The sequence below is a fragment of the Cibotium barometz genome, chromosome 34, assembly GCF_041138505.1.
Source record: "Cibotium barometz isolate CiBa-2024 chromosome 34, ASM4113850v1, whole genome shotgun sequence".
NCBI lineage: Eukaryota > Viridiplantae > Streptophyta > Polypodiopsida > Cyatheales > Cibotiaceae > Cibotium > Cibotium barometz.
In genome coordinates, this window is record NC_141079.1 from 287,746 (window position 1) to 308,820 (window position 21,075).

The 21,075-nt window shown below is 41.6% G+C and overlaps 1 protein-coding gene across 3 annotated transcripts in view; it reads right to left on the reverse strand.

Moving 5' to 3' along the window:
- Positions 1 to 17,792: 17,792 nt before the first annotated feature.
- Positions 17,793 to 21,075, reverse strand: part of LOC147618582 (histone deacetylase 19-like) — an 87,183-nt gene continuing 83,900 nt past the window's right edge. Inside the window, exons 3-8 of one of the 3 annotated variants that reach the window (XM_086773607.1) lie at positions 19,952 to 20,094; positions 19,769 to 19,859; positions 19,333 to 19,466; positions 19,069 to 19,144; positions 18,894 to 18,953; positions 17,793 to 17,983 (exon numbers count right to left, since the gene is read on the reverse strand). In XM_086773607.1, coding sequence (XP_086629733.1) covers positions 17,921 to 17,983; positions 18,894 to 18,953; positions 19,069 to 19,144; positions 19,333 to 19,466; positions 19,769 to 19,859; positions 19,952 to 20,094 — 567 coding nt within the window. In that variant the 3' untranslated portion in view covers positions 17,793 to 17,920. Of the gene's footprint in view, positions 17,984 to 18,088; positions 18,650 to 18,893; positions 18,954 to 19,068; positions 19,145 to 19,332; positions 19,467 to 19,768; positions 19,860 to 19,951; positions 20,095 to 21,075 lie in introns of those variants that run through there. The other 2 variants (XM_086773609.1, XM_086773608.1) reach the window with 2 other exon arrangements.

Below are 21,075 nucleotides of genomic sequence, written 5' to 3' on the forward strand. Positions count from 1 at the left end.
CTTTTGGAGTGTTCGTCCAACCCCCACACCTACCCATGAGGATCCACCATCTACCACAGAGGTCACCAAATCACAAAGGAAGGCCATGCCTCAAGAGCAACAAGGGGATGATTCTAATGATAAAGCTCTGCCAGTTCCCCGCACAGTCAAGGATTAGTCTTTCTTGCAGGCCCTCAAGGACCTCTACAACCAACCTTCGGTGTCAGACAACTCACCTACCCCTTTCCTTCCACATTCTAAACCAGAGCTCACACGCTTCTCTTTGGAGGATTTACTCAAGGGAAATACCATGTCAGTGAACCTCTTTGACCTGCTCCGGATTAGCCTAGACATTTGACAATGACTCGGTACACTGTTGGAGCAACTCAACGGTACATCCACCAATTCTGGTGGTGGGCAGTATGGTGGGTTTCCCCTTCCCTCTGGTGTTGCAGGTTGCATGGGTATCAACCGTGCCAATCCCTATCTTACAGACTACCAAAGCTCCCACCTCTCTGTGGAGATTCATGACACCCCACTTTTTGGGGCAATTGTTGACGGTGGCTCTGGGGTGAACCTCATGCTGGAATTCACACTCCATGCAGTAGGCCTCCAGGTGACACGGCCAGCCAACTTCTGCGTTAGAATGGCCAACCAACGGGAGGTGACCCCTAATGGCCTAGTGGTGGAAGGAGTCACAATTGTCATCCAAGGGATTCCATTCTTACTCAACTTTGTGGTGATCCGGCTTCCTGAAATTAGAGGGGCCTACTCTTTACTCATTGGTTGTCCATGGCTAAGGAGTAGCGGTGTTCTATACGATTGGGGTTCTGACCGATGGTGGATTCGTCAAGAGCATGGCCCACAGGAACTAAAAATGGAGGAAGGTCTAGATCAAGGAATCGGTGGTGCCACAGTAGCCCCCATTTCTTCTTCCAACTCTCCGACCAACCACTTCTTGGCCAACGACAAAAGGAGGCCTTGTTCCCCATGGTGATGACTCGAAACTCCTTGACTGGCTCTAGGCAGCAGAAAGCCTCACATCCTACATGGTGGAAGTCAATACGGAGAGCCCCCAAGAAGGCAGGCCAAATGAGCCCACCCAAGTCCCCAACGTGAAAGGACCCATCTCCAATCAAGCCAAGAATCGCTGCAGGAAGATCACTGCAAAAAGAAGATGTTTCCTCCGGCCTCCACACCTCTGCCTAACTCCCACCTGTCCCATGACCCTCCCAACCCTCACTTCCTTGCCAACATTAGCGTTCCTACTGGCACCCTTCCCTTGTCGAGTCTACTTCACAGCTAAGCAAGCCGAGTTACCCATCTACTCCGCACCATCTATTCCATGGTCACCTTAATTCATCTCGGTCGTCCTCAACCTTACCTCCTCTTCTAACCACATCACAAGGGCCACCCGAAAATGGGAATCTCCTTCCCCTTTTGCACACGTGCCATCACCGTTGCCCTTGATTCTTGCCACACATACTTACCCATCTCCTGGCTATTTTCCCACCCATTTTACAACCTCTAGCACAATTGGCCGCTTTGGTACGCAAGTGCCACCTCGTCCCATTCTAGTACCGAACGGCCACCACACGAAGACAATTCCTGTCACCCCACCATGGGGGAGTCTTTCCTTTCACTCCAAGCCACGATTCAACATCCCATCACCAGCTTTGCGGGTCGAGCATGCCAATGTGTCCAAATCCAGCCACAAGATCAACTCCCAAGCGCAAGCCCCACCCACCTTGGCAAGCTAGTTTCCCTCTTAGTCTCTCAACAAAAAAAGGAAGGAAAAAAAAAGAAGAAAAAAGGTTCATCCACTACGCGTCCGCCACCCCCTTTCCCACTGGTAGGTTTCATCCCCCGCCATCCCCGGTCCTTTCACCATCCTCACCGACATCCCTCCCCAATTTTGGGAGGCCCATCCACTACGCGTCAGGTCTCATCCGCTATAACCCTGCTCCTTTCACCACATCCCTCCCCAAATTTGGGAGGCCCGCTTCCACCTTGTGGCACCATCGATTATTACACCTTGTTCTACCGCTTCCTCCCCTTGTCCCACCTTCCGGTCTCCCTTGTTTCATTCCATGACGTTCTCGAACTTCCCCTCTGATGGAGGTCCTTTTTACCTTCCTCGCTGGTGGTCTCTGGCAGATTCAAGCGTTGGCGGTCATCCTCTAACTTGGACAACCCCCTTACCACCTCAACCACCGCTGGAGGACTCCTTTTCACCATCCCCTTGGCGGCCATCCGTCTCACCGGCCACTTCTTGGCAGGCGTCCTTTTCACCAGGGCCCCCCCTTACCACCTCAACCACCGCTGGAGGACTCCTTTTCACGATCCCCTTGGCGGACGTCCTGCTCACCATCCACTTCTTGGCAGGCGTCCTTTTCACGGGGCCACCTCTTGGCGGACGTCCTGCTCACTCTAGAGAGGACGTCCTCTTATAACTCTAAACTTACGTTCTTGGCTCGCGGAGTCGTTTTTACCATCCACCCTTGGCGGCCATCCTCTCCAAACGTCCTCACCCCCTCCTAGCGAACATACTCTTCCCTTCCCCTCTTGGCGCTCCTTCGCTCTTGGCGGACATCCTCACAGTCCTCACCCATCAACCCTTGCGAACAGCCTTTTCCCTTGGCGACGTCCTCAAGTCCCTCACCCATCACCCCTTCGTGGTTGTCTTGGCTTCGACCCATGGCCACCCAAAACCCCTTTGAAACTCTCCTACTCACGAACTTCAAACTACCCAATCCAGCTCTCCCTCATGACACCTTTCCACCACTGCCTCGAGGGGTTCTTCCCGCAACTCTCACCACCCTCCCTTTCGCGGCCCCCTCACCCCCTTTTTGGGGTCCTCTTTCACCTCATCGCCTCCTTCGCGGCTCCCCCACGCTGCCCCCTCGCGGCTCACCCCCACCCCAACCCACCCCTCTCGTTGAATAACCGCCAGCCACCCCCTTGTCTCACCCGCCCCCTCTCTTGTCGACCCCCTCTCTCGCCACTGCTGCAGGAGCTCCGTCTTGGATTTAGCCCTCGGCTTGGGCTGACTCGAGGAGCAGAGCAGGAGAAGGAGGAGGAGCCAAAAGGACGCCCCCACCAGTCCTCCTACAGAGTTCCGACTTGGATGATCAGGATGCGTTTTGGCAACACGAAATGGTTGCTTCGCCCTCCTTTCTCTTGCTGCGACGCTCCTCCTGATGGTACGCTAGAACCAGTCTCTTCCTGCGCAAAGGCGGTGGCTACAGCTAGCAGCTCAAAGAAGTCCTTGCCATGGACCCGTGGAGCGACCAGCTCGCCCCGCTGCTCACTCTCCTTAAGAACCGCGGCATTGCGGGCACCACTGCAGGCGCACCAAGGCCCCCCCTCACAACTCGTCTGCCATCTCGACTCATCCACCCCTCTCAAATCGGACAAGCCCAACCTCCTATCACTGGTCCGAAAGCTCCCTCTCGACCTTCCTTTGTCGATTGTTTGCCAACAACGCCTCCACCCCTCCCCTTTGCCTTGTCCGCCAACAGTCCCCTTCACGGACATCTGCCAAACCACATCCACCAAACCCTCTCACGGCCATCCGATAAACCCCACCCTGCCCCTCTCGGACAACCCTCAACCTCCCGTGTCAACCCACCGACCCAACCCAGCACGGCCAACCCTTTGGCGAGTCACCTCACCGCCTCACCACCCCCTTGACCTTCCGCCTTACCCTTCCCTCTCGACCATCCCCAACCATCCGTTTCCCCCGTTCCCCCCTTTTCGACCATCTGCCCCCCTCCTCTCTTTCGACGGCTATCCAACCCCCCTCTCTTTTTGTCCATCCAACGTCCACGGCCTGCCCCCTTGTCTCATCCGCCACCTTCCTTCATCTACCCATCCTCTTCCCTTGTCGGCTTCCCGTCAACACGCCCCCCCTTCAACTAAACAACGAGGAGAGCCGGGAGGCTGAGCGTGCAGAAATGGTAAAACATCGCTTTCAGCTGCTCTTCTTCCCAGCTGAAAGCGATGTTTTACCAGGCTGATAGCGATGTTTTACCCCTTACCACCAAGTGTCTGATTGCCAAGGGCTCAAGCACTTTTGCCAGGCTGCTCGTGAGCTCTGGAGCATCATACCAGCCTACTGGGTTCCTTAATTCTTCTCTGATCACCTCCTATCCCTCGGCCGCCTCAGTGAAGCTTTCGGCTTTCGCCATGTATGCGAAGGGCCTCCTTGAGAAGGAGGGCTCAAGTAAAAGATCAGCCTTATCATATCTTCTTTGGGAAATACAACATTGGCATTCTTGGGCTTCATGGCGACTCCTCGGCATCGGCATTACCTCGTGCCTGCATACACATGTATGCCATTATGTCAACTTGGTTGCACTTCATCAACATCCCTCTTCTACACATGGACTTAGTATTTCAGTCCCATCTTAATAAGCAAGTAGATCAAGAGCGCCTTGTTAGCAAGGTGTTGCTATACATAGATAGCCTCAAACCCGATTAAAGAAAAGCTCAAGAACACAGAGGAAGGGTCTTCTTCCGCCCCCAACGCAACAAGGGTGTTGGTTGAGGAGAAGACAAAGGGGAGGGCCCTGGGCTTGTCATCGATCTGGAATGTCATTATTTTATGCACCATCTTCATAATGTAATGAGCATAATATAATCCGTACATGCTTGCATCTTTCATATCATCATGCATACTTCCATATATGTAATACTTCTCAAGGCAACCTACTTTTATCTTCCTCACCGAGGACGGTGAGCACTCTAGTGGTGGGTGACTCATTCTAATTGCAGTAGGGATGATCCAAAGTATTTTAGCATGCAGTTTGAGATAAACATCTGATGTGGCTAGGTTCATTTGAGGTCAAGAAAGAGGACCATGAATCCTTGTTTTGGGTATTTTATTATACACATATCCCCAATCTCATCAATGAACAAATGAATGCAACCAGGATGCTCTATGTAGAGAAAAGGGGGGACTTTCAAGTTCAATGGCATCTTGCGGGGTTGACTTGAAGACTCTCAAGTGCTTATTTAATTGCAACAAAGAGGCCAATGCAAAGTCTCCATGCCTTTATTGCATGGACTCCGCAAGGGTGATGGACTCTAAGTGGTGGAGACGACCACCGAACAGATAAAATTTGAATGAGAACTTTAAACTAGTGTTTGAGATTCCTCTTTCCAATGTGCATATATGCACGCTTCATGCTTTGTGTCGTACCATAGAGAAATTGGTATATCTCTACATTGACTTTGCTTGGAAGATCAAGAATGTAGCAAAGAGAAAAGAAGCCATCCATGCATTGGAGAAGGTGCTATCTGAAATTGGACTACATGGAGGTAATGTCTAGATTATGAAGGACACTAAAAAGTCATCTAATGAAAAGGAAGTTCCAATGAAGCCCTTTGGAGGTGTTAAGGCAAGAAGATTTCTTTTTAAGCCAATGAATAATCAGCAAACACAAACCCACAAAGTTAGGAAAGCAATATACAACAACCTATACAAACAGAATCGAATACCAACAGTGAAAAAAGCTACATAATGCAGTGAAAGACCATGAAGATGCTTCAAAGAATGTCAAAGCAGATGTTTGGCGTTCAATTGATACTCTGTTTCAAATGTGTGAGAAAGTCAACTACTCCCACAAGACAAAAAGAGCTTTCAAGACAACTTACAAGCATTCAAAAAAGCATTCAGAGATGTTTGGATTTACACCAATATTACACACTATATGGTATGTTTCTAGCTTACTCTTGTTTCCTAGTCGAAATTTCTGTTTTTGAGTGTTTTAAAAGCATCTAGATGCATCAAAACATCTAACTACATCAATCAGATTAATTTCTCTCTCTTTTGCTTCATTTTGCATAAAGAGAAGAGGTATTAATTACGAGTTTAATTAATCTCTAATTATACATTAAGGGGGAGGAGACACACACTAAAAAGAGAGGAGTCCACTACCCTGGTAAGGTTCTCCATAACTTTATTATAAAGTTTTCTAGTAGGCATTGTGAGGCTCTAATGTACTCTTGCACTCTATTAGAGTTACGATTGCGATGAGAAGGTTCAATTTCCTAATGCTCCAAGAAAGGCATATAAACATAATAATTTTGATACACCACCTTCTTTCGAGGCTTTTGATGGCAAACGTGATTCACCACAACCATGTCGCTAGGTACAATCATCAATCTTTGAAATTTTAATATTTTAAATGCTCTTTTGGTTTCATATAGCATCTTTAACATTTTCTAATCTATTTATGCCTTTATCAATACATCAAGTACTCTTGTTTGGCCTGATTTCAAGAGTGGAAATCTTTCGTCCAATCCTATACATGTTCCATCTCTAGGAGATAGCTCCTTGGGCAAAGATGTGAACGTAGTTGTGAGTGCTAACAAATTTGATTATCCTCGCAGTTCTCCACCTATATCCATTTCATCTTATATGGAGAGATAATTGTAGAAGTCCTTAGGTTTGAAAGTCAGGAAAAATAATTAAAGATGAACTTGCTCTAGATGACAATGCACCAAAATGCCGAGGATCTTCCTACCATAGGAGCACTAGATCAGATTTCTCGACTAGAACACATTAAATTGTAATCACATATAGAGGACTAAATTTAAGTGACACTAGTAGTGAGGAATCAATGGAAGATTCTACATTTAATGAAAAGCATGGGGGGGAGGAAGCTACTCCTTCTCCAAGCATGGGGGGAGAAAGCTACTTCTTCTCCCATAATATCTGATGATTTTCTAAACATTACCAAAGGGCTATTTAGGGTGGAAATCAAGAGGCTCGATCCACTGACATGGGTCAAGAAATGACCAAAACTCAAAGGACCTCATCTAGAAGGGAGGGTACACAAAAAACACCCCACCTTTGTGAGCAAAAAATGAGTAAATAATTTACACTCCTAGATTTTAGAGATATATTTCAGGTGCCTCTAGGAGTGGGGAAACCTTCTTTCCCATTCCAAAGGAGTTGTACATAGATACAAAACTAAGGTAATCTTTCACAAAGATGCAAGTCCAAAATTGCAAGAAACAAGAACTTGATGTTGGCAACGAATATCCATCAACATGTTAAGGACACACTCACAGGTAAAACGTTATTAGACACGACAGAAGAGGGGCTCGGATTGTTCATTTGAAATTCATAAACAACGTGTGGGTGTATAGTTACCAAAATGTGGTGTGTCCATAAGTATGTCATACAAGATGACTAAGTGAACCTGTGGGAATGTTACACTAGGGGAAGATAATCTGGAGATTTATGCAGTTTGTAGGCCAAGATAGAATTCAAGATAATGTTAGAAATGTCGATATGAGAAGCATGATTTTAGGGCATCAAAATAGGCCTCTAAGTACAAACAGGGCCTACACAGGACCTGAGATTGAGAATTTACAAATCAATGGTCGAATCCAAAAAGCCATGCAAAGGTGCTATATCCATGACAATCAACCAATGTACATTAAGTTTAGACAAATGGAGTAGGTTCCTTCTGTTGGTGTTCAACCACCAATTACCTACAAATCATCAAAAGCTGGGTGGAAAAAAGGCTAGTTGTAGCTCAAGATGCCGAGCACGCAATGTAAATCTCTAAAGTCTAGAAAGAGAGGGGAGTACATCTTCTAAAATAAGCCAAAAGAGTGTGATAATAATCTCTACCAACTTATGTTCCAAAGAAATTATTGCAAGCTCAGGGATAATATAAAAGTAGCATTGAAGTGTGGATCACCAAGAATTCCATAAGATCTCCTCAGAGTGCATAAGAAAAGGAACCTCAACAACCATGGAACCGACCTCAAGCTAAAAAGAAGAAGCATCAACAACAATGATACCAACCTCGATTTAAAAGTTTCAATAAAGATGTATGCCCATGTTCCTACTTCATGCTTAGGGTATCTTGAAGGAAATTCCTTGTTTGGGTGCCTAAATAGACTAACCAAAACAAAGACTCACTATGAATCTTAGTAACAAAAGCACCAAAATCTCACATGGTGTGGAGGACAAAGTAGCAACAAGAAGCAAACTATAAGAAGACCATAAGGACGCTCTCCCAAAAACTGAGGAACCAAAAGAAACTACTTATACTCAACTGAAGAAAGACAACCAAAAGAAACTACGGGCACTTAACTCAAGAAAGGCAACTAAAAGAAATTGCTTGCACTTAACTCAAGAAAGACAACCAACATATAAACTTGCCTACTACCTCACCACTTGAGGCAGGCAACTCCCAGATTTAACATCATTGCCTATTTCATCCATAATGCAATCTATGGAGCGCAAAATAATAATGTACATCAACCCACTCTTTGAGCTAAATCCTGAAGCTTAGCAAAAACAGAATTAAGATCTATGTTTTCATAGCCATGAAAACACATCGTGAAAAATGAAGTGTCTTTCATGCCATCAAGAAAGACATAAAAAATGGTGTGAATAATAGAAATTGATATCCTAGTGGAATAAATTCACATCTTAATTAATATTTTTCCTAAAAAATAGCACCGTGAAAAACACGGCGAAAAATTATGCTAGTTTTTCTCAACATCAATCATGGAAGAAACGCAAACGAAACTAATCTACCACTTCTATATAACTTAATTTAATTTCATGATTAGTTAACAATTAAAAGGGAAAGAAGACTTGGCAACACTATGAAAAAGCACTATGAAAAACTAAATTTTCATATCATGATAAACTACCCTATTTTCTCATGCCATACTTAAGCTTGATGTTTGGCATCCAAAAATTGATAAATCATCACTAATGCATTGTACTAACATAGACTACTAACATGGAATCATTCTCACAATAACAAAAGAGTTGGTTCACCACATGAAAAACTCTAGTTTATCAGGACTTAGAAAACTAAACTCTATTTTTCACGTCACCAAGAAGAAGGCGATACACATTTATTATAAAAAAATGCATCTACTTGCTCATCTAGCTTCATCATGTGTGCTGAAAAGCCCAAATAATCTTATCCATTAACCATCATGAAAATCTTTAGTTTTTCATAGAGCTACGAAAAGCTCAACTGGTTCATCATGCCACAACAAAAGGGTCTTCCAAAACATCAACATACTGACTAAGGAGAGTACTAACATCGTCAAGAAACATCGAGAAGTCATGTCAAAAAAAATGTGACCACATGATACATTGTGAAAATCCCTAGGCTTTTACAATGATATCATTATGAAAATCTCTAGATTTTCATGCCCATGAAAAACTCATTAGAACCACAAGCTTATAACATGAATAGATCAGATACTCATCAGTAATCTATTAAGCTCCTAAATCACCCACAACCAGCTAGTTCAATGCTAGTTAGCTTGTTATTCTTTATTTCAACCAGCCAGTTCAATGCTAGTTAGCTTGCCATTCTTTATTTCAACCAACTAACTAAATTAGCAGCTACTCCATGAGCAAAAACAAGTAGTTACTTAGCCTCATTAATGGAAGAATTATAGAGTTTATGAAGAACCATAGTCTCCTCACCATCAATATCCTTCTAGGTTATTTGTGGAAAAATCTTGGTCCTCACAATATGGCCCACATTGCCTAGATTTCCTTGAAAGGTGCAAGACAAATAAGTTATCCTCCTCTAATATAATTAATCCATACTTATTTGACATCCCACACCTCACCAACAATGGGCCCCCCTTAATAAAATATATTCATAATAGAATTCCACATTTTACTCTCAAGTATAGTGAAGAAGTTATTCATTACCCTCACAAGTTGATTAAAATATTTCATGCATCTTTCCAATGATTTTGATTTCAATAGTAGCTACATCAAGACTATAATGACTCACCTTTATGCACTCCATTGTATATGTTCTTGTAATAACACCTAAATGCACTTAAACACACATGGGATGAAGAATACAGGGATAGGTCCTTCTCAAGGTTTATTTCACACAATAGTCCTACAATACGAAAGCATTAACCAAGAAGATAATGTCATACAATGCTTTAACGTATATTAAACAAGGAACTTAATAGAATCTAAGCTGGATTTCCTGATTGCATTCCATCCAAAGTTAATTGATTTAATATGTATAATAAGCAATAGTGATAATATTAGGTACTTTTATAGTAAGATCCCAAAAATAAGTTAACTTTTATATCCGATATTATTTTGGAAAACGGCCCATGTAGAGTTGTAGAGGCCATGGCCACTCTAGTAGTTTTAAGTACTACCACAACTATATTCTGCTCTGTAGCTTGGGACTTATGACTGTTTTGCAAGATTTTTCAAACCTATAATTCCGGCCCAACACACAGACATACAAGCAAAAAGAAAGGACTAGATTTGAAAGAAAGTAATGTTTTCTTATGTGCGTGCTTGATAAATAAATCGTGTCTTCAGATGAGACTATGCATGTTGTTATATTTCTTGTATCATTAGAAAGGTGGTACTTGATTTTGGATAGATTTATGAGAAAAAGAGATAAATAGAGAGAGAGAGAGAGAGAGAGAGAGAGAGAGAGAGAGAGAGAGAGAGAGAGAGAGAGATTACATGTGTTGTTCTTCTTGTGAGGACCAGCAAAGATGCAGATTCAAGATCAAATTACGATTGATTCTTTCATGTGATATGAGTGCAAGTGAGAGTATGATAAGACCTCTGTGGAGTCAATATTGAATCTTTGTAGAGATTGTAATTGTGATAAATCTTATATGGAGGTTGAAAGAGTCTCTGTAGAGATTTTCATTGTGATAAAACTTCTATGGAGGTTAAAAGAGTCTCTCTATAGAGACATGAGTGTGAGTGAGAGTTTGATAAATCCTCTATGTAGCTTGGAAGTCTATGGTGAAACGTGAGTTTAAGTGCGAGTGCAAGTATAAATGCGATTGAGATAGCTCGAAGGTGGTTGGGTGGATCCATCTCCTCTTAGAGTGCCAATGAATGTTGTGTAAACCTATTAATATTTTCAAATGATTCAAGGCACTAGGATTCTTAAATGCAAACAATTTTCATTTTTCTAATTCTCTTCTATGTTTCATTTATGTGATTGTGAATGAGATGCTATCCTTTTATATTTGAAACTATTGATGGATTATTTTAATTCGGTATGAATTTTAGTGTGTATTTGTTTTAGTTTTTAGTTTTTTTTTTAGTTTTTAATTCTTTCTAGGTACATGTGACATATTTATAATTGGGGATATAGGGCTTTTGGCTTATCGTGTGCCCTCACATAACCATCCATGATAAAAACTTAGATCCCACTGCCATCGGATTCGCTAGCATGCTTATTTGAGCTTGACCTTCTAATTTTACTAGTAACGTAATGATTCATGCATGATAACATATGTGGTATATGTGGGATAGTAGAGTGATCCCCTTGGACCTTGAGAGAATGCTTGGTGGTGCCAAAAGAGTGTGTGCAACTTTCTTGGGGTTTTCCCTTTGCATGGCTCTTCTATGATGAGAACCTGGATAGGTAAGACTATTGCACATGAGCAAGGTACAACTTGTTACTATTTTTGTTGTCCATAGACTCTTCTATGATGAGAACCTGGATAGATAAGGCTATTGCACATGAGCAAGGTACAACTTGTTACTATGCTTGGTGTCCATAGACTCTTGAAACTTATCTCAACAAGATGAAGGTGTTGTCAGAAAATGAGTAAAGGCAAAAGCCATTACTCTCAACACTTGATTAAGCTTTGGGGTTGGCATTGAAAGGCACGTCTTTTGGTCTCTCCACTTTATCTTTGTGCTTTGGTGTTTGATGGTGTGATATTGCTAAGGTTGTGATATGCATTTTCTTGACTTCGAAACCCAAATGTAGGGTTTTACTTTATAGAAGTCTTGCACTTCTAAACAACTTGGTTGGGACTTCCAAAGAACATTGACTTCTATGCTCTGACTAGTTGGAGGATTTCTCTTGACTTTATTTAACTTTGTGTAGATGGCAAAAGCAATCCAAACCGTTGTTTCACAATCATTTATGAGAATGCCTTGACCCTTGGGATGAGCTTTCCCTACATTCAAGTAAATTTTTAAGAACTTTTTGCCTTTGCATATGTAAATGTGATTAGTTTTCCAATCGTGATCCATCCTTTACATCTGTCATATAAGGCCTTCCAAGGATCATGGTGTATGACCCTCTTTTCTCCCTTACCCGAGAATGTGTGGTGGAAAATTAGCCCAAATGTCTTAATATTTGTGTCTTAAAAGACGCCCAATGATATGGGTTTGTTTCCATCGGCAAGCTTGACCATGAGACTTGTGTCTGCTAGTAATCCTTGGTGATTATGCTGACACTAGCACCACTATCCAAGATCATGGTGGGAGGTGCAATCACCACAATCACTAAATAATCTAATCACTGGACAAGTTTTGCAATTGCTCCATGAGTCCAATCGTATGATGCAGGTTTTTCCAATCGTCTGATTAACTGATTTACCAATCGTTGACTTTTTCGATCATTGCATAAAGCAATCACTCTGATTTTCCAATCATGGCTTCTTTAATCGATCGATCCAATCACTTGATTGTACCTTTTCAGATGGCGATTATACTTTTTCAATTGGCAATTATAGTTTTCCAATTGTCCATTCAACTTTTCTAATCTATGATTATACTTTTTCGATCGTCAAGACCAATCCCTTAATTGCACTTTTTGATCATGTGTGGTTCCTGTTTTCCAATTATCCAATTAGTCACCTTCAATCATTTGATCGATTGGGATGGTCATGTGATTGCACTGAACACAAGGCATTTCATTCATCACTTGGAGAGGCATTAAGGATGTTTTGTTTTGAAGGATCTCATTCTCTCTCTGAGATGTCGGTTGAAAGCTATTAAGCAAGGCTGCACACAAAGGCTTCCCATGTGCACATATCAATAGAAAACACCATTAACACAAAATTCCTTGATTGAGAACCATATAGCAAGACATTTCAAGAATTTTTTGAGCTCTGTATGATTTTATTCCCTATACCTCATGATGGTAGTGCCCCTTCTCGTAACTACCATACACTCCCTCACTGAGGTCATGCCTTAAATGGCATCGATTATGTGAACTTGCTAGCTTGCTTGTAAACAGAGTAAGGCAAGGACTTAAGCAAGAGAAGATAGAAGAAGATGATATATATATACACACACACACACACACACACATATATATATAGAGAGAGAGAGAGAGGAGGGAGATTCAATGGGTCACTTAAAAGATATAAAGACATAGCTTATCAAATGCATGGATAAACCTACATCTAAACTATGCATGAGTCCCTTTAAAGCGCCTGCCCAACTAAGGTTGTAATATTAGAAAGGGTGGATCCATGTGACACAGAGGCTTTAGACATGCGTATAGGAAAAGGAACAAGCTAGAGAAACATCATCTCACAAATCTCCTTAATTAAGAACCATATTATAAACACATCTCATGATCTTTGTATTTTCTTCCATTTTTTAAGATCAAAACAATTGGAATGCAACTAAGGTATTGTATTTCCTTTCCAAAGGTAGATCAACAATAAAACGTTATGATGCATGAAACATAAAAAAACATATCATATTAGTTGAATTGGAATTCAACTAAGACATCAAAGATAGATCAATAATAATAATAAATAATATGCATAAAACATTAAAATATCCCATATTGGTTAGATTTTACTTTTTAATTTATATTCCAAAAAAAATATCTCCCAATCATATGTAACCCCCAAAATTAGATTTTCACAACTATTTTAAGCTAATAACTACTTCATTGCAACTCCACATATTTTTTTCATCATATCTCACAACTCATAAATAAATTTATATATTTTTAATATCTCATAAATAGCACAACCCTTTTAATATAAGCCTACAAATAGATGTATATGTTTAAGTAAGGTTGTGAATGAATATAACTTTAGTGTCTATTCTTTAGAAAGACTTCCGAACCATAGTTAACCTCAAAAAGTACATTTTTATAACCAGCTTTATCCACAACTACCTTCTTGCAATCTTTATGAAAAATATTTAAAAAAGTTATCATTTACATCTCTAATTTAGTCTTACCCTCATCCCTCTTTCATTCCTTACCTTAGTCTAAACCATGTCTCCCTTGGAAGATATTAGTAACATGAAAAAACATAAGACAAGTCTCCATATTTATGTAGAAGAGAAATATGCATCAACAACCAAACTTCCCTATTGAAGATAACCATTGGATAATGCATCCACTTATACACTTAAGGTTGAGTGAAGGAAACATGTAGACATGAGTTGATTGTGCACTCTATCTAACCCACCATTTAGTGATTTATTAGTTAAGTACATCACATTGGTGATGGTAGGAGAAATATGCTTTTCTAGGATATTATACATGTCTAGCAATATGTGGTGGGACTTACATGCAACATATACACACATCAAATTTGCATCTACAATCAAATATTAAAGATTTAACAAATCCAGTGGAGAACAAGAACAAAGATAAGGAGACAAATCAAGAAACAACAGAATGAATTAAGTAAGCTTAGAGCCAAATTATGTCATTTGAAAAAACGACCCAATCGGTGCAAGAAAACGGCAAAGGGAGCTATCAAAAATTTAATAGCCATGTGATGGTACTAGAAAAAGAAGAATCATAACTATAAGGTGAAAAATTGAGTGTCAAATAATTTACATTAGAGTTCTATAACTAACACTTTTTCTCAACCATTGCATTTTAAGAAGAATTTGATGGATGCATCAAAAAATGCTTGAACTTGCGCCCAGAGTCTTTTTTTAAGCTTGCATTAGGAAGAACGACATGATAGCCATTGTTCTGATCCCAATTACAAAGGATTTCGTAATGTTTCACAAAAGAAATAATAATGGACATTTTATAAATTTTGGATACAAATGATATTCAAAATGCTTGTAATGAAGCACGTAGTAGTCACAAAAGCGCTATAAATCAATCCATGCTATCAAAGAGACTTCATAAGCGAGAGATCAAAATCCACTTTCTCTCACCTCCATACAAAGTTTCATTGGAAAATAAGACAAACAATCAAGATATAAGATGCCTTATGTCGATGAGTATTTTCATGTAGAGAAAATAAAATTTTTGAAAGATAAAACAAAAAGTGAAATTAAATTAGTATACGATATCTTTACCAACATTTTTGTGGATCCTTCAACAACAAACAATGATTAAATTTTACAAAGTCTCATAATAACTAGTATGCTTTAAACTTTCCCATATCTTTCCTATTGAATGTGAAATATGAAATAACATGTATCTCTAATAATGTGTTGCTTAGTCTATGGGAGCCATGCCAAATTGTCAAAGGATGCAAATTGGAAAGAATTGGTATTACACTCATCAGCAAGGACATGCAACATTCTAAGGATAAGCCTTCTTTCAATATTCAATCCAAAAATGATAATTGAGAAACTTCATCCCCCTTAGAAATTTCACACATGAAGTGGAAATGTATCAGTATGGATTTCATCGATTGTGCAAGGTGGATATTATTCCATCATGCTTGTGGTAGATAGATTAGCTAAGGTAGCCCATTTGCTACCAATTAAGAAGACCTTTTCAACAATGACGACCTACATTGCCCATATTTTTGTGATGATGTCTTTATGCATGCTAGTTCTGCTAGTTCTGTGAAATCCATGCTAGTTCTTCTGCTATGTGATTAGCCCCTTGGGCTTGGCGCACATGCCAAGTGGTCATAGACCAAAGGGCAAGCGGCCGAGGCCTCGCTCAAACTATGAATCCTTCCAAGACATTACCATGAGAAACAAAGAGCTTAGTTTTGATAGGCATGTAGCCACTCAAATCTCCCTTCCGTGCCATCTCATCAATACACAATTCAAGTAGAGTGGGAAAAGGAGTCTTCCCTATCTCACTCGTGGTGCTCCATACTTCATGTGACATTCATCCAAATGATCCGTCTCTTCTCCAATGTGGCAAGGCCCATATAAGCTCATCTCAAAACCCTTCAGTTTGCAATCACCTACAGAGCCTCCTAAGAAGGACACAAGGTATAAGGCCAAGGTCCACAAAGCACTAGTAGACTATCTCAAACTACCATTGTATGCCATCTAGTACTAGACATAACATAGACACATGATGTAGAGTGGAATGCCCACATTAACCCAACTAGTCCACCAACCCAATGATTCTTCCTACCAACCTCTTTGATGATAGACTAACTAGGTATGAGACCAAGGCCTTTGAAAGTCCACAAAGCAATAGTAGACCACCTCAAACTGCAAGGGTGCCCCATCTATTACTGCACACTATTAACGTGTGATTTAGGGTTAAAAATAATTTGTCCATGTGCCCACTGATTCTTCCTAGACTGTTAAATACAAGCGTGTAACTTTGGCCAAGATACACCCCAATGTACTTGGTAGGTCCAGAGGTCTTAGTGAGAGGAAAACCATGACAGTGACCTTCATCAAATAGCATGGGTGCCACAATAGACACCCCGTGTTTGCAATGTACAATTACCAGCCCTTTGTGATCCATTGTGGGATATAGAGGGGTTTAAAGCCTAGATGTTACCTTCAAGAGCTGGGATGCGATGGATGCCATCTAGGGTGTAGGAAAGTCCACAAAGCAATAGTAGACCACCTCAAACTGCAAGGGTGCCCTATCTATTACTGCACACTATTAACGTGTGATTTAGGGTTGAAACTAATTTGTCCATGTGCCCACTGATTCTTCCTAGACTGTTAAATACAAGTGTATAACTTTGGCCAAGATACACCCCAATGTACTTGCTAGGTCCAGAGGTCTTAGTGAGAGGAAAACCATGACAGTGACCTTCATCAAATAGCACGGGTGCCACAATGGACACCCCGTGTTTGCAATGTACAATTACCAGCCCTTTGTGATCCATTGTGGGCTATAGAGGGATTTAAGGCCTAGATGTTACCTTCAAGAGCTGGGATGCGATGGATGCCGTCTAGGGTGTAGGAAAGTCCACAAAGCAATAGTAGACCACCTCAAACTGCAAGGGTGCCCCATCTATTACTACACACTATTAACGTGTGATTTAGGGTTGAAACTAATTTGTCCATGTGCCCACTGATTCTTCCTAGACTGTTAAATGCAGATGTGTAACTTTGGGCAAGATACACCTCAATGTACTTGCTAGGTCCAGAGGTCTTAGTGAGAGGAAAACCAGGACAGTGACCTTCATCAAATAGCACCGTTGCCACAATGGACACCCCCTGTTTGCAATGTACAATTACCAGCCCTCTGTGATCCATTGTGGGCTATAGAGGGATTTAAGGCCTAGATGTTACCTTCAAGAGCTGGGATGCGATGGATGCCGTCTGGGGTGTAGGATCTCCACATGAAACCAATGTGTCCATGGGCCCATTGATTCTTCCTAGACTCTCAAGTACAGATGCATAACTTTGGCCAGGATATGCCCAAATGTGCGTGCTAGGTTCCATGGGATCACCACTTCATGGATTGGGACAGCCATGATAGACTGCTTTGTGTCGGGGAAAACCATGACAGACAGCTTTGTCAAATGCTTCACAAGGATAGGTGCCACACTGGTCACCCCGTGTGTGAAATGTTCGATTACCAAACCCCTCGTGATCCATAGTGGGCCATAGGGGAGGGCCTAGAGTTTACCTTCAAGAGCTGGGATGCAGTGGATGCCATGTAGTAGATTATAGAGAAGACTACCATACATATTATCATTTTCATGAGAGGAGAAAGTTAAATTAACAAAAACGAAAGGGTTTATTCAACACATCCATGAAGTAACTGTATCATGTAGTAAAGATATAACAATCTAGCTTTAAAACCCCATAAAACATCCATGGATATGGCAACGTTACATGTATCCATGTAGTAGCTGAAACATGTGATAAAAACTGCCCAACTAAGAGAAGAGGACTCGGAATCTCAAGTACAAGCCCTCTACCTGGCCAGTATGGATCCAGTTTGTCTCCTCTGCATCTGTGACCTCATGACCTTATACAGACTCTCTACATCCAGCACCTCTCTACAAAACCTGGGTGGGACACCTCGTCTGCAAGGCTACTGCAACCCTACAAACCAAAAGCTTCCCTTGATTATGAGAAAAGTACAGCAAAATACAGTGAGGTAATCTAAAACCACATGATAAAATACCAGATGCTGCTGGGATATAGACCGAGCACAAAAAGCAAACCAAAGGAAGCCATTCCAACAACCTCACTGGGTTTGCAAAAATTAGGGGACATTGGACATGGCCCGAAAGATACAAAGCATAAGTCTGAGGCAAATAGCAGGGCAACCCCTAGCATTTCAATCTACAGCAGAAGAAAACCAACCTTCCAAATTTTTATCAATGTAAAAGCTAGACAAGCAACATATGGACTCATGAAAGGTCCATGATTACAGAACAATTTAGACATGAAAGTCATGGTCCTACTAAAAGAAAAGAGCCACAGGGTTGTCCCTGGCATCAGCAAGAAGACTTCCGTTCTCACAGTTCGTGTTGAGTGGATGGCTTGTAAACGAATCAGAGCTAATCGATCAAAAATTGATCGACGTATGAATCGATCAAGTATCTGAATTACTGTTTCTGTCACCTGTTTGAAGGACCCTATGTGTCCTTGTAACCAACATTGTACAAAGGATTTATAGCCTTTCTTTAGAAATGGCTATACCAAGTTAGTAACATATTTTGCTGTGTTCTCAAAGTCCTATGCCCAGACCTGAAAACATATTAACTGTAGATGTAGTTAACTGAAATCATCCCAGAAACTGGAGCCACATATTTTCCTAGCTTGTAACATGGATGGAGAAAAAGGCCAGATTAGATGCCTGCCCTTACTTTATCAAAAAAAGGCCTTCACAAAACTAGCCCCTACCACGGAAGCGCGAGCATGGTAAGGCCAAAACTACTTGCCTTTCCCTCCCTCCTCTCTTCACAAAGGCTTTATCATAACCAGGAAAAGGATCTGAACTTTTTACCTGCTCTTTTGTCTCACAATGAGTGTCAGAATTCACCATGGCCTCATTCTTTTGCTCATACTGCTCACATATACACAGCATTAAAGGAAGTGAAACCACTTACTAAAACAGGAGAGCAAACAATACACACACACACACACACATTATGCATGAAAAGACAAAGTTTGACACACACCACAGGTGCAGCTTCAGAAGCCTCCTCTTGCTTGACTTTTTTGGACATCTGCTCTGTTAGTAAGTTGACATGTCGTCTACATACACAAAAAAGTCCATCCCATTTAAGTTAACACCTATCAACATGGCAGCCATCCCGGATCAGAGATGGTGCAAAGCCACATTAAAAACCAAGTTCAGAACTCATGCCTCTGCCAAGATACACATACACTACAAACAGCAACAATTACAGGACTTCTAACTAAATAAAAAATCAAAGTTTTACTTTGAAGGCAGACTGAGGTCAGCAATATCAACATCCTGGTTTCGGTTTTTTGGCTCGACTTCTTCAGTTTCTGAATCAGAATACTCCCCATCCCATAGTCTAGCCTTGGGCCGTGACTCATAGCCTTCCTCAACCTATTTTCGAAACAAAAAATACATCATGAGTCAACCCCAAACAGCAACCCGAGAGAGAGAGAGAGAGAGAGAGAGAGAGAGAGAGAGAGTTAGTGACATCCACAAAAGGCCAAAGGGTCTATGAGACCAAAAGACCATGAATCCATGAAGTAACGGTATCATGGAAAAAAGAAAACAGACCATCATGTAGGAATCAATGTTGCAACGCGTGCACACATGCATGAGTGGGTGTGCGCGTATGAGTGTGTGTGTGTGTGTGTGTGTGTGTGTGTGTGTGAGAGAGAGAGAGAGAGAGGTCAAACCTCCTCAAGAAGTTCAGTGTCAGGGGGCCTTTCTTGGAACTGGACGCTTGGGACATGCTGCAGCTTTGACAGGTTTTCAAGTAGCCTTTCCCTGAAGCATTGGAAAAGCAGAAATGAGTTAAAATTGTACAAGATTTCCACTCTCAACAGTAGCATAATCCAAGGGTAAGGAGAAACAAAAACCTTATGGAGTCCAGGTAGGTCTTATGATTTTGATTCTCCATGCTGCTTGGAGTCACATGAAGGTTGTAGTCTGGACCAAAATACTCGAAGTACTCATTGTAAGGCATTTTGTCATCAACCTCAACACCAACAGCAACCCCTGTCTGTTTAGAAGATCACACACATCAAATGTGAGATGCAGACGTTTGAATCCCTAATATGAGGAATCTTGGCATCACGATCACAAGTAGACATTTTCAATCCCCAATATGAAGAGTTTTGCATGGCAATCAAAATCTCCTCCATCAAAACCTATCACCTTTATGCAAACGAAGTATAAGACCAAACATTAGCAAATTTGACATACACAAACCATCTCTACAAATGAACCCTGTTAAGACAAATGTAGCCTGGAAAATTGGCAATGAGAAAATTTCAAGCATTCCAGGATCAAGTAACACAATGACACTTCATTGTCCCCATAATGGAGTAAACTCGTGCTTCTTAGCACAGTATTTTCAGAAAAAGTTGTGACACTTAAAGTTGCGTGAAAAGAAAGAAGATAGAAGAAAATTCAGCCATCTATCTCTCTCGTGTCTTACTCTCTCTTGCCTCTATTGTCATCCTCAAAATCTGTAGTCTCCTCCATTTGCTTCTTTATACTTTTTCAACATCCACAAAGAAAGCATTGTCATGCAAACCTCCCGGAAGCACCACCTTCCTTTGAGAGCCTCTGAAGCAAGGCTCCACAAATTGCCATTACCATCTTTGGCCTTGGCTATTACTCCCCGAGAGTTGTCTTAGCCCTTCGCATTTTAATGGTCCCCCTTCTTTGAAGGATCTAAGGCCTAATGCATGTGACATCCCCTTGTACTTATCTTGGAACATTAGGCCGGGGTATCAACTGTGATGCTCATCCTCAGTTTGGATCATCCATACTTCAAACAAGAGGCCCGGGCCAGGAGTCTCTTGGGGGGCGAGTGGAATAGTTTCAGGTGGCTTCCCCGGGAGGCTCAAGACAGGCATCTCGCTAAGATTCAAGGCAGAGAGCAGATACTCCTGACCATCGACTCAGCCAACCCCCCCAACTCACTAACCCCCTTACAAGATCCCTCCCCTCCCTAGAGGCTGGGAGCTTTCACACG